This window comes from Sciurus vulgaris (genome assembly GCF_902686455.1).
Source record: "Sciurus vulgaris genome assembly, chromosome: 8".
Classification (NCBI taxonomy): domain Eukaryota; kingdom Metazoa; phylum Chordata; class Mammalia; order Rodentia; family Sciuridae; genus Sciurus; species Sciurus vulgaris.
This window is the reverse complement of record NC_136468.1, coordinates 48,160,112-48,184,205: the sequence shown is the minus strand read 5'-3', so window position 1 is coordinate 48,184,205 and position 24,094 is coordinate 48,160,112. Positions and strand designations below refer to the sequence as shown.

The 24,094-nt window shown below is 38.6% G+C and overlaps 1 protein-coding gene across 12 annotated transcripts in view; it reads left to right on the top strand.

Annotated features, from left to right (window-relative positions):
* The window catches only part of PPP1R9A (protein phosphatase 1 regulatory subunit 9A), a 355,775-nt gene extending 331,987 nt beyond the window's left edge, over nucleotides 1-23,788 (top strand). For 5 of the 12 annotated variants that reach the window (XM_079152241.1, XM_079152237.1, XM_079152245.1 and 2 more), the window contains 7 exons: nucleotides 1,698-1,785; nucleotides 1,882-1,965; nucleotides 12,038-12,233; nucleotides 14,201-14,320; nucleotides 15,014-15,037; nucleotides 16,109-16,291; nucleotides 17,654-23,788. In XM_079152241.1, coding sequence (XP_079008367.1) covers nucleotides 1,698-1,785; nucleotides 1,882-1,965; nucleotides 12,038-12,233; nucleotides 14,201-14,320; nucleotides 15,014-15,037; nucleotides 16,109-16,291; nucleotides 17,654-17,866 — 908 coding nt within the window. In that variant the 3' untranslated portion in view covers nucleotides 17,867-23,788. Of the gene's footprint in view, nucleotides 1-1,697; nucleotides 1,786-1,881; nucleotides 1,966-12,037; nucleotides 12,349-14,200; nucleotides 14,321-15,013; nucleotides 15,038-16,108; nucleotides 16,292-17,653 lie in introns of those variants that run through there. The other 7 variants (XM_079152244.1, XM_079152240.1, XM_079152238.1 and 4 more) reach the window with 4 other exon arrangements.
* The last annotated feature ends 306 nt before the right edge of the window (nucleotides 23,789-24,094 follow it).

Genomic DNA, 24,094 nt, shown 5'->3' with positions numbered 1-24,094 from the left:
TAATTAAAATATCTCCCTGCTACCTCTAATTCAGAAAATAATTAGGCAGTATTCTTTTAATTTTGCACACTCCTAGCCATTAAGAATTTCTTTAGGATTGATCTGGAAGAATTCAGCACTTTATTTTCTTCAGCTTCTACGAATAAAATTGAAATCCTGCTTTTTTCAAATGTCCATTAGCAAAAGCACCTTAGAAGGCATTTGTGCCATGTCTGTGGATTTTTTTTATACGTGCGTGTGTCACATCGGTAGCTATTTAATTCAGTTACTCAGAGAGTAATGATGCAAATATCCATAATAAATATTTGAAGCTAGAAGTGGATTTTGACACAGACATATTTCTAACTCTTGTATTTCATTATGTACATTTTCAAGGAATTGATTATTGTAATCTGAGTATCATTAACTAAAAATATGAAATGTTCATTGCTAAAAATCTTTGGAGTATTTATCAGTGTCCTGTGCTGCTTAAGAGTTTTGAAGCTAGATTCCTAAATGAGAAATGTGTGTGCACTTCATATTTTTTAAGGATACATGTTGATATCTATTTAAAATTTCTCCTGAAGTGTACGAAACTCAGAAGCAAAATTAACCTGCAAGGTTAATTGAACACTGTCTTAAGGGACCTATTCTATCTATTCTTTATGCCAGAAAGTTCCTAAAATTTAAGAAAGTTAGAAGTTAGAGACAGAAACCAACAGGCAATTAGGGAGGAGTAGCATCACACATGAAAACACGTCAAATTTAGAACATTATTTGCTCATCATCTTGGATAGTGGAGTATGCTGAAACATGACCCCAAGAGCTGAAAATGAGCTGAATAGTTTGAGGTGGAGCCTTAGGAGTTGTCTCCCTTGTTGAAGGTGGAATAGTGCCACTGTGGAATCTAGTCCCCAAGGTTGACATGGAACACCACTTGTAGAGCCTCTTCTGATTGGTCTTTGGCATCCTTTAGTGTGTCCCCATCCCCCAGCAGCTGCTGCCTTTTACAGCAGAGTGCCCATGTAACTAACTCAAAGAGGTGAAGATCAGGCAGCTCCAAGCACTGAGACTTGGGTGTCTTCCTCATCATGGAGACCAACCAACTTATGTTCCAAGCCAACTGTTAAGAAGGACCTTTCAAAGATATAAATGTTTTATAGCAGAGCTCCTGTGGAAGAAGTCTTCCCACGTTCTACCCTCACCTGTCCCCGGCCATGAGCAAGGGAAAACTTTACTCTCACTGTCTCTGTAAATCTCTCAGACTCTCAGGTGATGTTTTCTCTTGGGCTTTGATGACACAGAAAAAGTGGGCTGAGTCTCTTCAGAGCCTACAAAACCAAAGGCTCGATGTGGAAAACAGAGCCCAGGCATTTAAACCGAAAGTTGGAGCCAGAACAAAAGGAAGATCATCTTGGTCCCTGCTTTGAAGCAGAGGACAGTGTGATAGTGTTTATTTTGCTTCTCTCATTCATTCCAGTGGGATTGACACTAATACTTTTTGTGGTGAATATTTGGCCTCTGTCCAATAGGACCTCTTATGATTAAGTGGCTGTTCCTCAACATGGCACGAGCCTGTGTCTTACATAAAGGGCATTTATCTTCTTCTGCAGTTAGTTATTTAGGCAAATCTTTTGGATTTAGATATGCATTGACTTTTGATTCATGACTTTAAAAATAATAATAATTTGTTCTTTTCATATATGTCTATATCCTAGATGATGCCAAATGTCCCAAATCACTAAGGGCATCCAGTTCGTTGGTGATACAAGGAGGAAAGATTAGGCGGAAGTTTGTGGATCTTGGGTAAGCTCTTCATGATGTGAAAAGCAAGCCTTCTGTAAAAGGAGTATCAAAGAGGAAGTTTCCACTCATCCTCTCTGCTGTATGCTGTCATTATAGGGCACCTTTGCGAAGGAATTCCAACAAAGGAAAAAAATGGAAAGAGAAAGAAAAAGAAGCCAATAGGTTTTCTGCAGGTAGCAGGTACGAGTGGGTGATTAAGAACATGCATTTATTTCTATACCTAAACTTTCTGGCTCCCTTTTCCTTTGTAAACCAAAATCAGTAGTCTGCATCTCTACGCCAAAATGATATTCCTAGAGTTAAGATGAAAGAAAAATTGTACAATCAGTTTATATTTGTCTTGCTTTAAATATAGCCTATATCTGGCCTTGGGCATATCCATTGGTCCATAACCAAAGAATTACATTCACATGAAAGTTTCAATAATTGTTTTTCTAAATTCAGTGTATCTATGTAATTCTGTAGATGTATTTCAGATTCTTGCCTACCTGTCCACAATACTAGTGCCTTCTCTTTTTGTTTAGTCTGAAAGAATAACATTGCACTTAAATACCTTGTTGAGATCAGGACTGTCCTGTACACGTGCTTGTAAGAGTGGCCACCATTTCTTGCTGGACTTGGGGTATTTAATTGATTTGCAGGTACTGTCAACTGTCCTTATTTTTCAATGAAGACTTTCCTATAGAAGTGAATAATGAACAGCATGTCATCAACTTTTACCAATTTTATTCTGAGATTACATGATTTTAAATTTAGGTTTATATAGGAAAAGAGTAAAGCATCAAGCTCTGAAATCCATAGGTTTGAATTGTAGCCCATAGACCTTTTAAACCCTGGACAAGTTACCTCCTTACCTCTGTTTTCTCATGTAAAGGGAGGGTAATGACAGTACCTACCTATAAGGTTAGTATAAGGATTAAATGAGTTTTCATATACAGCATTTAAAATGGTACTTGGCACATAGTAGATATTAAAAAACAATAGTAATAATAGTTTGCTGCTATTATTATTTGCAAGTTACCAAGTGGTTTTACATTTACCATTTCATTTGATCCTTATAATGAGATTAGGAGGTTGGATAGTAGTACCATAATTTATTGATCTGCACTTTAATAAAATTTAATTGATTTGTCCAGGGTTATGCAGCAGTAGTTAATGCCAAGCTGGGGCTGTGCCTCCTGTCTAGATGTCTTTCCAACCCACCATGCCACCTCCAGTTTCTGATGCATTTATTGATGTTTAAATGTCTCTGCAAGTTTGGGGAATTGTCTCAGTATTTTAGACTATGGAAGAAGCAGACAAAATGTTAAAAGATGTAAAATCATTTGGGGATCACTTATCCACTTCATAGTTTTTATCTGCTATTTCCCTTTCTTTCTTTTCCTCTGACACCACCCCCCCGCCACACACACACACACACTTTTTCTTGGTGACAGATTATACAGTCTCCTTGATATTAGAACCAAATGAGTTGTGGGTGAAGAGAAAAACATTTCCCAAATTACTTTGTTTGGTTTTCTTTTATGCTGTACAATGGAGAAAGGGTAGAACACCTTTATTACACTGAGGAAAACAATCTCAGGAAAAAATAAAGTAAATCTGAGGCAATATACAACTCAAAAGCCGTTTTTAACTTTGTGGGACTTTGGCGTGAGAAATAGAAAACAGTTTACTTTGTGCTTTAAAACTAAGAACAACAACAACAAAATAGGAAAAAAATAACAAGGCCATTTAAAGGAGATAGAGGGAGATGCACAAAACCCAATGGAAGAGAAACTCTGATGCTTCTGGAATGACTGTCCTTCCCTTAGTCCCTGGGCGAGAAGCAATCACTACCTAATCCCTCTGGGGCTCCAACCAAGAGGGGTGTGAACACAGCAGGCTGCACAGGAGCAGTGTTTGGGTTGTAGGTGAAAATTAAGCATATATTTGATGGTATTGGTGAGTGCTTGCTGTACCATAAGCAAAGCCACAGATGGTCCAGGGTGGGTGGTCACTAGTCACCTCAGTTAGCTCAGCTCTTGAACCTGCAGCAGGCTGTTGCCTCTGCTGCCTGGCCACTGGTATGCTTGTAGAACATTAATTCTGGATTCCCCCTGTGTCTATTCACAAAAATTTCCTCACATACCAATGCTACAAAAGAGTTTTCAATTAGAATCACAATTTTATAATTATTCATAATAGAATTTTGGCAGGATGGAAAGGAGTTCATGTAATTGAAATAGGATGAGAACAGAAGAATTTTTTCTACTTCAAAAAAAATTACTTTTGCACAATGGGAATAATTGGGTAACACTAATCAAATCTAATGACAGACTCTGTTCTCCTAATATGGATTGATAATGGGCCCTGAACCTTAGAAAATATATTCCAGGATGAACAGAATCACCACCCAGTAGGAGCTTAATGCAGTGAGTTGGCTTCACAGGGTCCCTGCAGGTAGGTGGGCATAAGTATAATCAGCTGCAGGGTCACACTGCAATTATAGAGAAGAGCCCAGAATAGACTCCTCACCCCACGATAAAGGAGGGTAATCTTATCTTTTAGGCTTTTTATCCAGTTCTTATTAGGTTGTTAAAATCTGTTGAGGTCATCAGCTCGTTATAACCTGTGGCTGTTTGATTTTAAGAAGGATAGACATTTGTTAAATTTGGTTTCGATTTTAGGTTTTTCCTCCCCGTGGAGTAGGGTTTACACTGTTGTGTTCCTCGTGGAAAGATAATGATTCAGATACATGACCAGCATGAAACAAATTGAGAAAATAGATGAGAATAATAATCATAATAAATAAACCCAACAAAGAAATGTGATTTGGTTCTATAACTTTTCAAATAAATGCTCAATGAACATTCCAATTTAAACAGGAAGCATAGAAGATAACAAAAGTAGGAAGCATTTAGTCATCTGACTTATTCATCCCTTAAAGGACACACCCAAGGGTCAGATAAAATCCTTTCCTCAACTTCAGAACAGGCGACCACTGTTACCAGTGGAGCATCTACTTGGAGCTCTGTGGAGAAGCTCCCAGTTTAGTCCCTGACTGGAAAGCCCTGTGAGCAAAGGTGTATGTCTCTGAGGGAGATTGCATGCCTCTGTGGAAGTGAATTTACATTCACCTTGAATGTGTGAACAGTGGAAAGATCACTGAGCTGGAATCCAAGGTGGTAGCCCTGACTTTTCTATAGGTAAGTCACCTTGGTTTCCTTTCAAAAAATTAATGGGTTGGACTAAAAGTGCATGGTCCCTACTCCCTTGTCCACCTCTATATGCTTTATCCACTGTGGTCACCTCTGGTTAGATATATTTCCTGACTAGTCTATGCTGAGATGTACTGTAGGAAGAAATGCATGCTATATTCAGACAGTATGAAAAGAAAGAATGTGAAATATTTTATTAATTTTATAATATTGATTACATGTTGATAGAACATTTTGCATTGGGGATTAGACAAAAGGTATTAATAGTAAAATTAATTTTACCTCTTTTTTCATGTGGCTACTAGAAAATACATGAGATTCATATTTCTGTTGAATAGTGTTAACCTATGTGATTCTATGAAAAATCCTCCTTTGATTTCTAACTCATTACCCAGATGGTCTATAAATTGTCACATATTCATGTGATTATTCTTTTAATCATTTACAGGCTACTCCTCTTTGTTCCAAAAATAATTTGTTTATATACAAAAGTACATTTCTATACAACATAACTTATTCTAAAATAAATTGAATAGGAAAAATAAAGCAAAAAGTACAGTTGGTACTTATCTATATCATCTTCAATAATATTTTCATAGTAAGTGTGGTAGTGACCTTTCAGTGAAAGCCAAGAGCATAATAGCAAATGGTCAAGAACTTGAGTTTGAATTCTAACTGTGCTACTTACCTTGGACAAGTTATTTAACCTCTCTGTGCCCCAGTTTCCTCATTTGTAAAATGGAGACACCCTCACACATACACATGTACACACCTGTCATGCATTCCTCTTTTGAGTGTTGGGAAGATTGAAGGGATCACATTTAAGCACACTTTAAGTCCTTAATAAACATAAATGGCTATCATTATCATTTATACTTGAAGCAAGTTTGCTGGGAGGGATGTAAAAGTATTCTCCACCCATATTTTACTGGCAGTCTTGTTCATCCAAGAAAGACTTTTGTCATCTTTGAAGAATGAGTGGGCTATTGGGATTATACTTCAGGCAAACCTTCAAGATAATTTTTCTCTCAGAGGCTTTAGATAAATCAAGGCATGACAGTGAATTTTAGATTATATCCTATGACAAGTACCTGGAGGGCAGCTCTACCCTGTTGCTGAGTAAGGCAGGGTCCCACGTACCAGTCATTGGGGCTGAGTGGAAACACACCTTTTAGCAGAGTTGAGGATTGAGATGCACATGCATATGAATAGAAAAGCACCTCACCTTTGCCTGGCCAGCGAAAGTACTTGCTTTCATGAAATCTCTGGGTAATGTCAACTCAGCCTTATAGAGCAGATTTATTCACCCTAGAATTGTCCCAGTTTTTGGCGCTTGCCTGTAATCCCCACAACTCGGGAGACTGAGGCAGGAGGATCACAAGTACACAGCCAGCAGCAAAAGTGAGGCACTAAGCAACTCAGTGAAACCCTGTCTCTAAATAAAATACAAAATAGAGCTGGGAATGTGGCTTAGTGGTCAAGTACCCCTGAGTTCAATCCCTGGTACCAAAAGGAAAAAAAAAAAAAAAACAAAACCCACTTTTATTTGCACTTAATATTCGGTTTTCATTTTAAGTACTTTAAATGCCTGAAACCCAACAGATTTACATACCTAATAAGCAAACACTTTTCCATGTTTACAAAAGCTCTCAAAAATCTAAGGCAAGAATTTTAACTATAGTGACTCTAAATATTCCATTACGCTTATCAATGTGGTTAACTTTATACATTAAAAACACAAATCTAAAATGAGTTTTAGAACATTAAAGTGAGTTTTAATAAGTTTAAAAATCTAAAGATAGAGTGCTTGTGGTATACTTCAGTGCTAGAGTACATGATTAGCATGCCTGAGGCCCTGGGTTCAAACTCCAACACCAAAAATAGCAATAAAATTTTAAGACAGACTCAATAGTCAAATTTATCTTGCACATTTCTAATGGCACAAATTTACTCAAATGCCTGAGTAATATATTTATTAGTCTTAAAGTTAACATTTATGTTTTGAAAGTATAGGTTTACTTATATAATTCTTTCTCTATTTTGTTTTTAAACCTTCCCAGTCGGTTGGGGGAAGGGTGATTAGGGAATAGTGTCATCACCTCACATGAGTTTAACACTCTGCAGTGTCCATCTCTGATAGACTGCTGACCCCTCTCAGATTCAGACAAGAACTCAGCTCTCAGAGCAGGATATGTCCAGGGCAGTTGGCCCTGAGCCATTATTACCCCTGAGAACTGACTTTACACTCTGTCTCGTGAGTGGACGTTGGAAACTTACAGAAGCACTTCTTATTTAGATAAATGAAATCTCTGGTTGCAGCTGTCTTTCTTCAATTAATTTCCTTTACAATGTGCTTGAATTCTGTGTTCCTTTAATGTTTTTCCTGTTTTGACAGTTTGTGAACTCTAGTGATTTATTTTTTTGGGGGGTAGAGTACTGGGGATTTAACCCAGAGGTGCTTTACCACTGAGCCACATCCCCAGCCCCTTTTATTATTTTTTTTAATGATACAATGTGGAGGGTTTTTTTGGTTGTTGTTGTTTGACACAATACCTTTATTTTATTTATTTATTTATTTATTTATTTATTTTTATGTGGTGCTGAGGATTGAACCCAGTGCTTCACACGTGTTAGATAAGCACTCTACCACTGAGCTACAACCTCAGCCCCCCTTTTATTTTTTTAGTCTGAGACAGGGTCTCACTAAGTTACTTAGGGCCTCGCTAAGTTGCTGAGGCTGGCTTTGAACTTGTGATCCTCCTGCCTCAGCCTCCCAAGTCTTTGAAATTACAGGTGTGCACCACTGTGCCCAACTCTAAATGATATTTTGATGACCACCAGTTAGATTCTGAATACTCCACATACCTTGTATTCAAACTTAAAACTACAACAAAAAATCACTGTGGGATGTTTGAGCAATTTAATTTGGGGATTCCAGCCCCAGGATAAATTGGTTTCAAAATTATATACATGAATTAATTGTTCTATATGGTTTTTAGCTGTAAACTACTTAAATGCCAGGAAGTGCTACACCCCACATGATACCTTGGGGTAGGGAAGACTGAATTTGAAGCCATTCTTTCTGCTGATTCCTAATAAAATAATCAGGGATGTCTCAGTGACTTGTGAATCTAAAAATAATTACAAGCCATTAATGTACAGTTTAAAGAAAAGCTTAGGGAAGTACAGAACACATTCCTGTTTTGATCTTATGGAAATTATTTTCAGATCCATCAAGAATTAATTTCTACTGATCTTGATTTTTTTAGGGGAAGTGGGAAAGAAGAAAAGGGAAAGAAAGTGTTAGGAAAGGAAGGAAGGGGTGAAGCAGAAAAGGAGAGAAAGAAGGATTTTGTATTATTCCTAACATTTTCTCCACAATGTAAAACAGATAGAGTAGTCAAAATTAAGCATCTACTACCAAATTGTTTCTGCTCCTTTGTAGGCCCAGTGGTTCAATTTATCCAGGAAAATTGGCATTTATTCTTGAAAGTATGTCTGGTAGACTAATAGGTTTCTAGTTTAAAGTAATATAGTGTTCCTTTGTTGTTGTTGTTGTTGTTACTGGGAATTGAACCCAGGGATGCTTTACCATTGAACTACATTCCCAGTCCTATTTTTTTAATTTTAAGATAGGGTCTCACTAAGTTGCTGAGGGTCTTGCTAAATTGCTCGGGCTGACCTGGAACTTGCAATTCTCCTGCCTCAGCCTTCTGAGTTGCTGGGATTACAGTATACACCACCAAACCTAGCTGTTTCTTTTTTTTTTTTTTTTTTTTTTGTGGTGTTGGGGATTGAACCCAGGGCCTTGGGCTTGCAAGGCAAGCACTCTACCAACTGAGCTATATCCCCAGCCCTTAGCTGTTTCTTTTTTTAAAATGAGAATTCTGTATCTGTAGTTCCAAGCAAATGGAAGCATGTCTCTGTTCAGTTCATCTGGGATGCCAGGAAGCACACAGGGCTTTATTCGTCATGGACTTTTAAAGTCACAGATAAAGTGAGGGAGATAGGAGATAGCCCCCCAGAGGGACCCAGCCAGACCTCATGTAAAACACTCTTCAGAGTATCCCAAATCTGGTGGTATACAGTTATGGGGACAGTGGTTGACTCCTTGAAAGTGATCTTTCATTGATTTCTGTTTGCATGTCTTCCATCTTTCCATTACCTTGGTGTATGAAGTGGCAGAAAGCACCTGGGTATCAGCAGAGGCTGGGGGTTCCATGACCTTGCTCACCACAAGGTATAAGAATGTGGCCCCAGGACCTGTCCTAATTGCTGGATATACAACTCCACATGGGATTATTCATCTTACATATTTTCCTGGTAGAAAGAATTTTATGGAAGTGATTAATTAGTTGTGGCCTTCAAAATTTATTTTTCCCCTCCTAATGTTGTCTGGCCAGGATTTGTACTACCAAAAGTCCTTTTCAAATAAAGCAAGAGAATGACACCTCAGGAAACAGTATTCCTATTTCCTGCCTACTTTTTTTTTTTTTTTTAAAGAAAGTGGTGGTAGCCTAAATGCATTATTACAAAGGCAATTCAATTGGAAGTAGGATTAGATTTTCATGCTGCCATTAATTATGGCCTCTTTATAAACTTTTAAACTATAACCATTTAAGTGCTACCAAACTTTATTGGAATTATAGATGAAACTCTTTTAAAAATTTCCTTGATTCAGAAACTGACAGCCAGAGGTGATCATGATCTGCAGGTCTAGTTTTCCTCAGATATGCCCCATTACAAGAATGGGACCACAGAGAACATATTTTTAGATATGTGCAAAGAGTATTTTCGACATTTTTATTGGAATGTGTGATCTAAGCTAAAAGACAAGTCTTAGAAATTAAATTATGACTGGAAAGATAGAACTGCAGAGAAATTTACCTCCCCAGAGGTATGTGGTAACATCTTAAGGAGATGAGGGAGCAGGAGGAATGAGATGATGGAGCTCCATGACACTCCCAGGGCTATAAAGTTGGAGTCACTAGTCTTATCTTCCCCATTGAAGCAAATATTTACATTCCAAAGGCTACGAACCCAAGGTCCTTCCCAAATTGAATTCTTGGACATTAAGGAGATAAGATCTCCCATCCCTCAGAGTCTGGGAGACAGCTGTCCCTTTCCTGTGTAACCTAGATTTAGAAGTTCCCCAACTGCAGTGAAGACCAAGGTTGGGATGACATCTAATTCTCATGGTGTTACCAGCAAGGGGGAAATTCGGGGATGGGGAACCAGCACAACAGTTTCCTATCAGAAAAAATAATCTGCTTTTCTCTCCCCCACCAAAAAAAAGAAAAATTATATTTGCATTCTGGATAGTATGAATAAAGTATTAAAAACTTTGAATCAGATCAGACTAGTGTTAAAATACAAATTCCAGGTTGACTCCTTTGCTGTCCTCCCCCAATGCTAATTCATTGTCTGGGTGCCTAAGATCTGAATGGAAACAGCTGCACCAGATGGTTCTTATCAGACTTGTCTATAGCCTAGGGATTAAAAAATGCTTCTTACAGACCAGTCAGCCTCTGCTAGCATGCTTTCTTGAGTTTACTCCTCCTATCTTGGGACATAAGTATTTAGATTTAAGGATATTTTTTTTAGACTTAGACTTAGACTTAGTTTAGACTTGAGGATGAAATTGATGGTTGACACATCTCTGGTTGATGTTTATCTATTATCCCTGAAGACCCCCCCCCATTTTTTAAATACTTTATTAAACATAATCAGACCTTTTGAAATCTTTAATGTAACCAACAATTTAACAATTTTACTCACCGAACTGCTGATTTCAGTGTTTTCCCAAAACCACACTGACTTCTCCATTCTCTTTAGTTGTCATTCTTATAATCACTTTATATTTGTACACTGCATTCCAGTTTATAAGATGCTGTTTCAGTTATTGTCCCATTTGATTCTCACAATATTTTTAATAAGCTGGAAGTTTTAGGAGTTATACTATTTATATCAGTTTGAAATATATTTCAAAATATATTTGAAATGAGATGTGAAAGGACTAAGTTTCAGAATACATCTGGGACAGAAGTTATCTAGCTCTGGTGTTTAATCCCTTTTAATTGAAAGGGAATCTACTGTGACATGACCAGCTATCAAATAATAGACATTCCATCAAGTAACATTTGGACATAGTGAGGCAGACCTCCTCTAAGATGCATGTAAACCACTGCATGTTCCTACTTTGGCTCTTGACAAGAATTTTTCTCTTAACCAAAAGATTAATATAAATATGAAAGTACCTGCATTGACGGTACTGTTTCCATACTGTGTTCTTTAAATGCCTTTAGATCCTTTAAATGTTAAACAGTAAACATAGAATTTAATACTTAGGTAGTTTTCAAAGCACTTTCACATATGCTCTTTAATTCCTAACAACCACATCTGAGAGACATAAAAATACACCTTTCACAGATGAGCAGATGCAGACCAAGAGAAGGCCCATGGCCACATACTCAGGAGGTGCAAGACTCTGAACCTCCAAAGGGGGTACAAGGACTTCAAGTCTTGTGCTACTCCTTTGAAGAAACACCCAAATGATGAAAAGCCACTAAGCTACATGTTGTGTTCCAAGTGTCACAAACCCTGAAGTGTCCAAATTATTTAAATGTATCATTTTCTAAAATGTTAGACATTTGGGAGCACCGGTCCCAAGGAAGGCAGGAAGGATGTTATTTGAGAGCTGCTGTGAGGTACCGATGTGCCACCCAGGCGAAGGGGCTGCTGTGATGGCCGGCCCAAGAGCAGTTCCTACAGGATGGCCTCCCTGGGCTTAGTTCATCCACATGCACTTATAGGTACATTTCATAAAATTCGCCATGGCAATTACAGTGTGAGAGCTTTGATTATTGTCACAGAATCCATTTAGATGCAAAAAATGTCACTAGTAAGGTTAGTGTTATAGCCCAACTTGCAAATTTTTTACTCTGCTGAGTAGAAGAGTTTCTCAGTTACTACTGAAGCTATATTGAGAGTCCTTTCAGAATTTGCTTAAGTCTTTTGTCTTTCTTTGTCTAACATCCATTCTTTTCACAAAACAGGATCTTCAGAGGCAGGCTGGAAAACTGGAAAGCAAAGCCACCCTCTGCAGCTCAGGCCTCCACCCGCTCCCCTTGCATGCCTTTCTCCTGGTTTAATGAAAGCCGGAAAGGATCCTATTCCTTCAGGAACCTGCCTTCACCTACAAGTCCCCTTCAGCCTTCTCCTGAGATAATTTCAGATAAAACGGGGTCTAAGGTAGAAAACAAATGGATTAAAAAAGCAAACAAGAAAAACCCAAACCCCTTCTCCTGTCCAGTCTTTGGAAGGCGTCCTCGACCTGTGTGTGCTCTGGATCCAAGGAACCAGTGTGGTAACGCTGCCACAAGCAACGTGTGGTGCTTCTTGTGTGGGGAGAAGAAAGCCTCACTTGACCATCACCTGCTTTAGCACGGTTCCATTCTAGAGTGTGCATTTCTCTCTGGTTTGCCTGTCTTTTCACGTACTCCTATTTAATCTCAGTTTGACAGTTAAGCCATGCTGGGAAAAGATGCGTTCAAATCATGAAACAGTATGATAGATCTGTTGACTAAGTACTCTAAATTACATTACAAAACTATTTTGCTGTGCTCTTCAAGATTTACTGGAAAACAGATAAATTCGGGACTAAACATGTGTTTGATACATCTGAGTGAAACTCCTTAAAACAAACCAGTGCTGACACGGCACCATGCTCACTCCTTCTTTTCATATCAAATTTCCATGCTGAACAGCTGTTGTAATTCTGTCACCGAAGTTCTTGAATTTTCCCAGAATTAGGAATTATATGCATGAGTGTGATTTGTTTTTAAATGTATGATGGTTATTTCCAGCATGACACTGCAAACCTTATCTAACATTTTATTGAAACACATATGGTGGCTAACTTTCACACGTCGTTTGGTCTCCTTTTTTCTATGTTCACGTTTCTTTCTCAAACAGAAACATGTAATTAATGTTACTTGAATTTAATTCTTTTCTTGAGGTTAACAGCTCAAAGGGTTTTGCCTGGGGCCTGAGTTTGTGTCTCCATTGACAATACCAGATGGTGATGTTCTGTGTTAAACACCCTGCTGCTTAAATGTTCTACTGACCGAGCTCCATGTGCTCTGATTTAGACTTCTTTTATGAAGTTTTAGCAAATCTTGGAATTAGTTTGGCACTTAGTTTCCTAGCCTCTGATATGGTGTTTATTCTGGATAACCTACTAAACCCAGTACAAGGGAACCTAATGGAAAACTAACAGTCCAAGTTTTGAAACAAGATGGTCGTTGGCCAAGTGCTTAGAGTTCCTGGGAATCCAGTCAGTCTACTTGTATTAGCGAAAGTATTGACAGCAGTACAGCATTTGAGCCTTTTACTATCGGATCTAAGGCATATAAATATTGTTTGAGTAATACTACCATCATCATGAACTGAGGAGACTCCAGATTTGGTTTAAAATGTTTCCACGAATGCAGCTAGGTAGCCATTGTTAAGTTTGATTATAATATCCTCTGAACATGTTAATGAGGTTCCATGGAAGTCTTGTTTACATACTCCACCTCCCCAGCCCCAGGTGATTTCCAGCCCCACTTATCTGTTCTGTGCCCAGCCTCTTTATCTGCTGGTGCCATGAGAGTTTCATTCCAGCATGGAACACGCAGCGTGTTTCGGACTGTCCTCCCCCAGAACTCATCATCCTGAAGGGTTACCTCCAGAAGTGGATCTGCCACTTCTCACAGTATTTATCATGGACAGCCACAGGCGCTCCTTCCCAGGGGTGCTCCAGCTACCTTCCTGTTAGGAATCACCATCTGTTCCTAATAACTCATCCTCTCCACACCATCTTGTATTTTTACTTACACTGTTACTCATCACAATTAGGGTCAAAGAAAATAGGCTTATTAATATTACTCCTCTGAGCAGTAGCAGAGGATAATGAATTCTGTACCCTTGGAGAGAGATTGAAGAATCATTTCTCTAAAACACCTCTCCTTTCATCAGATGAAGAAAGCACCAGAATTCTCAATCAGGCACAAAAGGCACAGCATTCTCAACCACTGCCCGGTTGAAGGTCATTACTGAACCCAGCATGAGTTTCTTCTGAGATCGCTTAAAAAGAACCTTCTGAGAACTTGCAAACACACCTGCCTCTGGTTCACTTGTTGTGCCCCTTTAACACTGAGCTTTCTTTGTTTTTCCAGAATTTTACCTTCAATGATGACTTCAGTCCCAGCAGTACCAGTTCCGCAGACCTGAGCGGTTTAGGAGCAGAACCCAAAACACCAGGGCTCTCTCAGTCCTTAGCACTGTCATCAGATGAGGTACTATAGTGGCACTATGATCAGACATTTGTCTCATGAACTCTCGTGGGAAAATGGTTTTTAGGATAAATTATTGTATAGAAACCAGCAGGACTTTGTGATTTCTCTCCCTCCCTCTCATCAAGAAAGTACTACGTCATTTCCAGGGTCACACAGTGGGGAGGCTGGGCACTGGAAAACAAAAACAGCTCAGCTCATATGGGAGTTCACCAATTATCCATTCCTTTTTTTCCCTTGCTTCCACCAAGACTCTGCTATTCCTTCTGAATGTGGTGTGGATCCTGATGGAATCATTTCAATAGAGAAACACAGTTCTCATAAGGAAGCAAAATAGGGTGAGAACCACTTACTTAGAAGCAAGCGTCAAGGTCAGCACTGCTAAGAATTTTCAGGAGATAAATGTATATAAGAGAGGCAGGAAATTACATTAAGGATTCGTTTAGTTCCCCAAAAGGGGTGGGGGTGGGTAGGCAGAAACAACGTAAGTAAAGATTTTTTTGCTCTTATTTAAATATCATGCTTGTTTTTAACATGAAATTTGTTTTGTAAAACTTCTTTTCCCTGTAAACTTTTCTGCCTATGTTCTTCAAGTTTGGTATGATTTTAAACTTATTAAAACTGTGTACTGTTGATGTTGTGTGTCCTATTTCTATAACCCTTTTCTTCTTGATTCCTTTGTTGCCCCTCACTCAGAGCCTGGACATGATAGATGACGAGGTGAGCTGTGTGTGGTGCCTTATGTGGTATTGTTTGAAACTGCTTTTCTGTCCTTACAAATGATTTAAAGTCAAACAATACAAAAACACACTTTCCTCCACAGTAGAGAGTTTCCTTGTGTTAAATAGCTTTGTTCCCTGCCCTTGTCTACGTGTTAGTTAAAAAATGTTCTTGAATCAAGAGTTTCTAACTCCCCCCTCCAAGTCCCTCTGTGTATCTGCCATCCCCATTACCTTGACTCCTCCCATTCATAGCATCTCCTCTGCCTTCATCTCAGCTTACCCCATCCCCTCCTCTGTGTTCTTCATGTGGGTCACCGAGGTGACCCCTGTCTTTTCTATGAAACCTAACATGGCCTTCATCTCCTCTCAGCTTAGCAGTTGTAGGAACCAACCTGCCCCTTTGCACTATTAAAAGGAATATTACATGGTGGACAGAGCCTGTATTTTCTAACAAACCACTTCCTGTTGTGCTCTGCTACTTACTGTGTTATCTAGGACAGATAATATAGACTTTCTGAGCCTCAGTTTCCCCAAGTATTAAAAGTAATTGTGGATATTACCCACCCCACCTTCCTCTCAGGTCTACTTGCTTCTCAGTGAAATAATAGTTGTAAAGTTTCCCATAAGAAGACTCGAGGGGTTAATGCTCTCCTCTTCCAAGTGAAAGATCCCTCAATATTTTTAATGTGTTTTGTATAACTTTAATGTCTTATCAGAGGATAAATGCAGAGTGGTGCACTGCATGTAGAGAATTATGTTTGTTTTTTATATCTGCTATTTCCAGAGTGTTTTGATATAAAAGCTTGCAACATTAGTTTTTTTTTTTTTTTTCAATATTAAACTTCCTACATTAATAATGGTACTTTATTTGGGGGAATTTTTTAAAATTTCCATAGACCTAAAACCGTGTAGCTAATAAGTATGTTTCTTTTTAACAGTACTATAAACATTATCATTTTGTGGTTTAAAAATAAATGTGGCTCTAGTAGGTTAAGAAATTTCTTTTGATAGCATAATAGGAACCATAGCATTTTGGTCCTTTAACAACACTACGACATTCCTACCTCAGATCCTTGATGATGGACAGTCTCCCAAACACAGTCAGTGTCAGAGTCGGGCCGTTCATGAATGGAGTGTGCAGCAGGTTTCTCACTGGTTAATGAGCCTAAATCTGGAGCAGTATGTCTCTGAATTCAGTGCCCAAAACATCACTGGAGAGCAGCTCCTGCAATTGGATGGAAATAAACTTAAGGTAAAGAATTATTCGTCTGTGTTAGGTTACCAGGTATGATTTGCAATACTCATAGCACCTAAAATGTTTTCATTAGATAAGAGCATTCTGCATATCCAAGGAGAATTCTCAGCAGTCAGTAGAAAGGCTGACGAATTATTTCTAAGTTGGAAACAGTTTCAGAAAGTCTGTCATGGGTTCTGAAACAAGAGGTAGGCTGCTCAGGAGAGCTAGGGACCCACTCCATTACTTCACGTGGCAACACATGGTCCATTTATTAACTCTGCTTACTTCCCATGTAGTATGAGTTTTAATAATGGCCACTGTGGACTTTTCATCACATTGGAGTTAAAAGCCATGAATCTTCCTCTCCTTATTCATTTCTCCTCCACACCCCCTCTTCCCTCTGCACCACTCCAAGACTGGGATGATGTTCTCTCCAGAACATTCTTCTATAAATATATGCAGGCAGTCTTCCCTCCCCCTGGACCTCACTCTCATTTCCTCTAGGAGTCTGGCCCATGTCAGAGACTGAGGTGGCATCCACCCCTGTGGAAAAGGGCAAAAAGAGCATACAACCAGCACCACACACCCTCTCCCACTACCCCAGCCCCCTGCTAGGCTGACAGGTAGATGAGTATCTCTTGACAGTCTTGAAAAGGTTAGAGATCAATCAATAACTTGTGAATATGAAGGCCCCCTTGACAAGGCTGTCCCTGTGGGGAGATGAATGCATCCCGCTGTTGATGCTGAAGGTCATGAAACATTTAAAGTATGCAACCAACTCCCCTTATTCTGAATTCCAGGCTCATCAAGCAACCTCCTCATTATAATCAAGCTTCCCTTGCTTGCATGTCTGCCCACAGGGAGAAAATGGCTGGTCATGCTGACATGAGCATTCTGGCCCCAAGATATTTTTGGTTCTCATTGTAAATTACTACATTGACAAGAAAGAAACCATTCCAGTTTTCTCTGTCCTTCTTGAAGCCCTCTATGGCAGCGGGTACCCATGCCTACCTTTGAAAATTCGATACATTTAGTAATACTTTTGCCTGTAAATGTCTATAGCACAAAGGTTGGAGAAGAAGGATTTTTTTTTTTTCATTCATTTACTCATTAAAAACCAATTGGAAAGTATTTTCTTAATGAGCTTTAGGGTGTACTTTGCAAAGAACTTCATAGAATAAAAGAACAACAACAACAACAAAAAAAAAAAAAGCACAAACTCCCCCAATGTATACAAACTTTTAACAAATAAAATTGGTTTTGACCTCTTCTGTCCATGTTTCAGTTATGAGTTTGAATATGTTATGATGTTAACCTCATAATAAGCAGAGGAGCCATCAGTTTTCAAATCGGTTTGTGTATGTGCTTCCTTTGCAGGCTCTTGGAATGGCATCATCTCAGGACCGAGCAGTGGTTAAAAAAAAACTAAAGGAAATGAAGATGTCTCTAGAGAAGGCTCGGAAGGCCCAAGAGAAAATGGAAAAACAAAGAGAAAAGCTGAGGAGGAAGGAACAAGAGCAGATGCAAAGGAAGTCCAAAAAGACGGAAAAAATGACATCAACTGCAACAGAAGGCCCTGGTGAGCAGTAGCACACCCTGCAGAGGGTGAGGATGCTCAAGAGATGGCCCACCTCTTCCTGCCCTGTTCTCCTCCAGAAGAAGAAACTGCTTATGGGGTAATGCTGCTCTAGACAGACTGAGGAACCGTGTGTTGAATGACTGCATTTTCTGCAAAAATAGAATGCACTCCTAATTTTAACCCCTGAGATAACCCCAAACCATCTTTGGTTTATTAATAAACCAGAGATCTTATTTGGGAGAGACACAAAGTACCTGTGTTCCTCTCCTCTCCTCCTTACCAACATCCTATGTTGTGTTGGGCGTGTTGTGCAGCATGGAGAACCAGCCTGGCCCTGCCATGAGAACAGAACACCCCCTGGTGTTAATGGAGCACTTGGAATTTTCAGTGTAGGATCCTGAAAGCAGCCGCTCACACATATTTGTGTGGCAGAGAGCACCCTGCCAGCAAGATCTGGGACCTGTACTTCTTTCTAGGGCTGCAGAGTTCAGTCCAGTGTGTGGGAAAAGCTCTCCCTCAGTTCTGGGTCTGAGTGGAGAACATTCCCATGGTGGAGTATGGGTGTTGTGCCACATAATTTTGTACTAAGGGAAAGAGCAAGCACATGGTCCTGCTTGCTGGACATCAGAAAGAGCGAAGAAAATCATAGCTATTCGTTAACTATAGAAGAGAGTAAAAACCTTAAGAATGTGGATGTGGGTATACCTTGGGGTTTTGAAGGTAATGTTTATCCTCCAGATGTTGCTGAACAAAGACGAAAAAGTCAGGCTTTAATGCAGCCATGGGATGTTGGGATCTGTTGTTTACTTTGCTACCGCTGTGTGCTGAGTATTTCAGCAACACTGGCAAACACAACACAGTTCCTCCCCCGCCCCAACAAATTGAACAGGAAATTGATTTTTAAGGAAACCAACATTTTCAGGTTTCCTCTCCTGGGGAACATTCTGGCTGGTCTTCAGCCTGCCTGTGACACAGTCAGGAACTTGTCACATATTTTCTACTCAGAATTTCCCAAGTGGGCTCAGTGTTTTAACAAACACACTTTTAAGAAAACTAGAAATACCAGTTAGAGAAAATTTAATTTGAGTAACATTCAACCAGAGAACCAATTTTTTTTGAGCACACAGAACGTTCCTATAAAACAAAGCTGACGGTTACATTTTAGAGATATTTTGAATGGTTTTTCTGAGCCATTCTCTACCATACTCCAGAGATTTCCACTTTATAGTTGAAGTTTGTTTAAGGCGTTACATAGGATACATTTTGCTAGTGGAAGAACTTATGCTTATTTTAAAGCCAGTATTAAGGATTTCAGTATTTCACTGAACTTAGTTGAGTGCAGGAGACTAGGGCAGAAAGAGGAAAAGATAAAGTCATCTTGAGAAATTTCCAATGATGAGGTTTCTTTGTATTTTATTTTGCTTTTTATGCTTATGTATCTTGTTCTCTTTGCTGCTTTGGCTCCAAAAATGAGGTCATCCACTTTCCAATGGACAGGTTTCAAAGTAAGACTTGAGGCCAGAAAAATTTTAAATAAGTATTTTACCTCTTCTGCTACACGGGGTCTTGCTCTGTCCTCAGCGCTGTCCATGTCTCTGGTGGAAGTGTTGTACACGCAGAGCATGGGATATGGCTCTTGAGTATTACATAGCAGACGATGTAAGGAGACTCCTCCCCAGATAACCCCACCTCATATTTTTAACATGGTGAGTTTGTACTTTTATTATTTTTAATATCTAAGTTCTGGAATTGTCTGAACTAGAAATGTATTGTCTTATTCTTTCCTCAAGGTCTGATTCCTTTTCTGTGCCAGAGTATGGTTTGGTCTGCTAAGCTTCAGCCCTTTTGTTACTGGGTACAAATCATAAATTCACTTCTCAGAAACACTGATGTCGAGTAGCTTTTACAGTTATGAGAGGCACTTTTAGGTTTTTCTGTCTATCTTCATTTGGGTATGATAATGAAACTGCCACACTCAATACTTGTTAATATCTAGAGATGTCTGGTGCTTCCTATTATTAACATCACAAGAAACCAGGAGCAACTGTTAATGAACTACAAAATTCAGCAAATCTTTCCTCATACTTCTAGAAGATTAAATTAGTAAAAATCTGATAATGCTTGTGCTTGCTATTGTAAATTTTTGCCATTTTCGCTTTCTTTGAAGAAAAAGTAACCTGGATCACACTGGAGCTTTCACTGTATTCAAGTGGTATGATTTTTTGAAGTTATGTTTATACTTCGGTAATATTTGAAAATGAATGTATATATTGGAAATGTCTATAAGTCTCTGTCTTCGCCCATAATTTATGATCTATTATATTGTATTTTCTTAAATGTCTTAGAAGTATTGTTCTTTATTATAACTTTATTTGTATACTGCAGTGTTTAGATCAAATTCAGATTGATAATGTTAAAAATCAGATTCTTGTTCCTCAAATCATTTAATGTATATTATAACCATTTTGATTTTTAAGTTCATTTATAGTAATTTCAGATCTAAATGAATTATTTTAACATTACTACTTCAAACCGCTGAAATTTTAAAAGGGACTTGATTTGATCGTCCAACAACAAGATATAAACTGATTGATACAAGGGTATGAAAACAAAGTGAAGGACCTCAGATCTTGTGAGCATTTTGTTTTACTATTATTTCTTTGACTGTAGTGCATGGTGACTAATCGAGGTTCCAGTGCCTTGCACAATCCTCCTTTAATGCTAGTAGTTTTCAGTGTCCATACACTTTAACACAAAGTAGTTTGTTTCATGAACTTTAAAGACTTTGCAGATTTTTTTTTTCTTATCAGAAAATAAACAAAAAGGGAATATCTGGTTACTGTGCACTATATTTTAGTAGAGAACAACTCAGTTTTACTCTTAACAATAGCCAAAAGTGTTTTGGGATATTGGGGATGTTTTGCAGGGAGGGGGCATATAGTGATGCAAGCTGTAGACAGAGAGCACTATGGGAGCAGGATCTGGATCAGGATTTCCACTGAAGAACTTTATAACAGATTACTGTGCTTAAGACCATCTCCCTTAAAGTAACTCACAGTTATGGGATACTTTCCTTGTTCTCTACCTGGCCCCCCACAAACACACACAATTAATCAGAAGTGTTCTTCGGTATTCAGTTAGGCAGAAACCTCTTCCCATCTGCCAATATCACACAGACTTTGTAACCACAGCAGTTAATGATCGCAGTATATGATAGGTGCTAATGCCAAACTCAGCTTTCACTTGGCACAGAGTGGAAACATCCACCTTGTACTCCTTTGTTGTTAGGAACAAGGTAGCAAGAGGAAAAGTGAGAACCAAATTAGCCCTTCCCACTGCCTGTGACCCTATAGGAACCTAAAATCCCTAAATACCTCAGGCCCAAGCTAGGAGACCTCCACAGGTTGTTTGATCTGGCAGCTCACCTCTATGGCACTGCTTTGCCTAAGGACAAAGAATTCTCCCCGAAGTTCTTTGTGTCATAGGATTAACATGTGCTTAAAGTTTACATTGTTTAAAAAAAAAGGTAAATGAAATGTGCGTTTTTGTAGATGTGCTAATTCCTTTATAAGTGTGAAAGATTAGACGAAGCTTCAAGAGGACATTCAATGTTTAACAATAATGTTCAAGAAGATTCTGGAGGAAGGAGTCCCAACAATTCTAAGAGAAACATCTATACTTTGTGTCACAGCCCTCTCATTACACTGAGTTATTTAAGAATTTCCAAATGCCACTTGTGACTAAAGGTACTCCCAACACAGCTAGAATAGAGGAGCACTTCACTTTGGGGGACAGTGGTCACAGAGGTTTGTGTCACCTGCTTTAATGCTAAGGGTTCATTGCTCCTTGAAGGAAAAACGAAGATGGAAATGAAAAGCCCAGCTTTCCATCTTTTCTAATTCATTTCTCCAACCTGTGCACATTTCCAAAGCTAAACAATTAAGGATAAAGTCCGTCAGTAAGATGTCCGTGTCTTCTACCAGAACTCTTCTCATGATAGTAAGACAGGGGAGGATACTCCAAAGAAAGCAGTGTTATGGGAAATTTGAATGTGCTCAGTGATTCACTCCTGAAAACCAGCTTGGGTATGCTGGCAAATTTTGTTTGCATTTGTCTTGAGTATTTAAAGTCTCAGGAAATTTAGTTTAGTCCAAAATACCAGGGAAAAAGTAAACAGAACACATCTTAATAACTTGAAGTAGCAGTGTAGAATAGGCCTGACAGAAGCTGGAGGGAAAAGAAAAAGCCTGAAGAATAATTTTTCCCCAAAACGTGAAAGCAAAGTATGTTTATGGTAGACAGTGGGTCCTTCACTGCGGGTGTCTGTGGGTTTCTTGAGAGAATGGTTGTAACTTGAGGGTTCACATATGTGAGCAGCATGGACCTGTGACCTACCTGCCTCCAGATCCTCAGAGTTGGGGAGGAACAAAACAGAATGCTTTCCAATCCTCGGCCCTACCCAGCCCCAAAGCACTAGGGATTCGGCAGTGTTTAAGAGGTAAGAAATAGAGCAGAACAGTTAACTCCTCAACATGCATGCCACTGCGTAGGTGTTCAGAACTACATCTGTGTGACTATATCTTCACCTTACCCAAACATACGTGGCAATCACAAGGCATAAAAAATACTGTATATGGAGCCTGGTAACGTCAGTTAGGAGCTGTAATCAGAGCCTTATTGCCATATTTTGTATTGTCTATACATTGAATGGTTCATAGATTTAAGAGGGTTTTTATTTTTAATGTAGGTATTCCTACTAAATGCACTTATCCTTCTCTGTGTTTATATATTTTGGTAAAATTGATTTATTAGATACATGGTATTTTAGTAAGCTAAAATCTCCTCAAATGTTTGGTTAATGCTTTGGTGTTGAGACTGCACTTTTTTTTTTTTTTTTTTTTTTTGCGTTAGAGCTCAGAAGACATTTATGCAGCTTTGGGCATTTTCAATGGCAGACTACAGTTTTCTTGGCTAAAAGTCACACTGTGTGTTCCTGTGCATTGGCTCAAACTTCCAAAATGACATAATCAGTAGCTTTAGTCACTAACGCCTGGCTCTCTGATGGCAGTGCTGCCCTCACATGACCATTTATTGACTTCTTGTGCCAAGTAATGGTGTTTTGGACATCTTGTGCTGATAATGGCATTTGGTTGTCACCAAAAATAATGCAGGTGGTTGTGAGTCTATGTTGTTGGAAGGTGTACACTTCTGATTCTTTCAGCTCTTTTATTCATACACCCAGGTTTTCTGTTAAGGTTGTGATTGTTCATTCATGAAAGAACAATTGGCCAGAGATATTTAAAATTGTCTAAAAATGTAGAAAGAGGCACTCCAGCAAGATGACACCTCCCAACAACATGGAATTGAGCTAGTGCTTGGTGAAATTCCTTACCTATATATACAGATGCTTCCTTCACTATTATTTGATGTCATAACTACCGCTCTTGTATTTTTAATGGTGTTGCAATCAAACCACTAATACACCTGCTACATATTACAAAACTGGGCAGCTGAAAAATAACAGAAAGATAATAAATTCTGTTCTCCTGTAAGAATTTGATTCATTTTCATCTTTCTTTATATATCAATAAGAAAAAGTTGTTTGAAAATAATTTTGAGTTCAGCAAGTGTGGGTAGCATGTTACCTGAAACTTTTAATTTGTACATTTTGATGTCTATTCATTTGCATGAAAGAGACAATAGTGCCATGTCTGAATTGTTCTCTTGTGCTTGGTTAATATGTACTGTTTCAATGACATTCCTTACTCTTTGGTTTTCAGAGGCATTCAAAGCAAAATATAACAGTGGTCCTTTGTTTTCTGACCAATCTAAAAATACCTGTGATTAAATTTAATTTGTTAGTGTAAATAAATTTCTTGCCAATGAGTATTATTGTTGTTAAACAACGAATGCAATAAAATGAGAAATACAGAGATCTGTCGCAGTAATTTTTTTCTTTTTCTTCCATTTTCACCTTCAACTAAAACAAGCCTTGACTGGGTAAACCTGTATTAACTGTCAAAACACATCTATCAATCAAGAGCAAAGTGCACATTTTTCATGGAAATGAAACTAAAAATAAGATTTAACTCTGGTAAAGTGTAAATTGGCAGGTAGAATTACATTTGAAAGCCCAATTATGGAACTGGGCATGAAGTTAAAGAGTGAAGTCTCCAGTCAAAGCTCCCTCGCCCATCTTCTGTTCCCTTGTCATTGCTTCACCATCACGGTTTCTGATA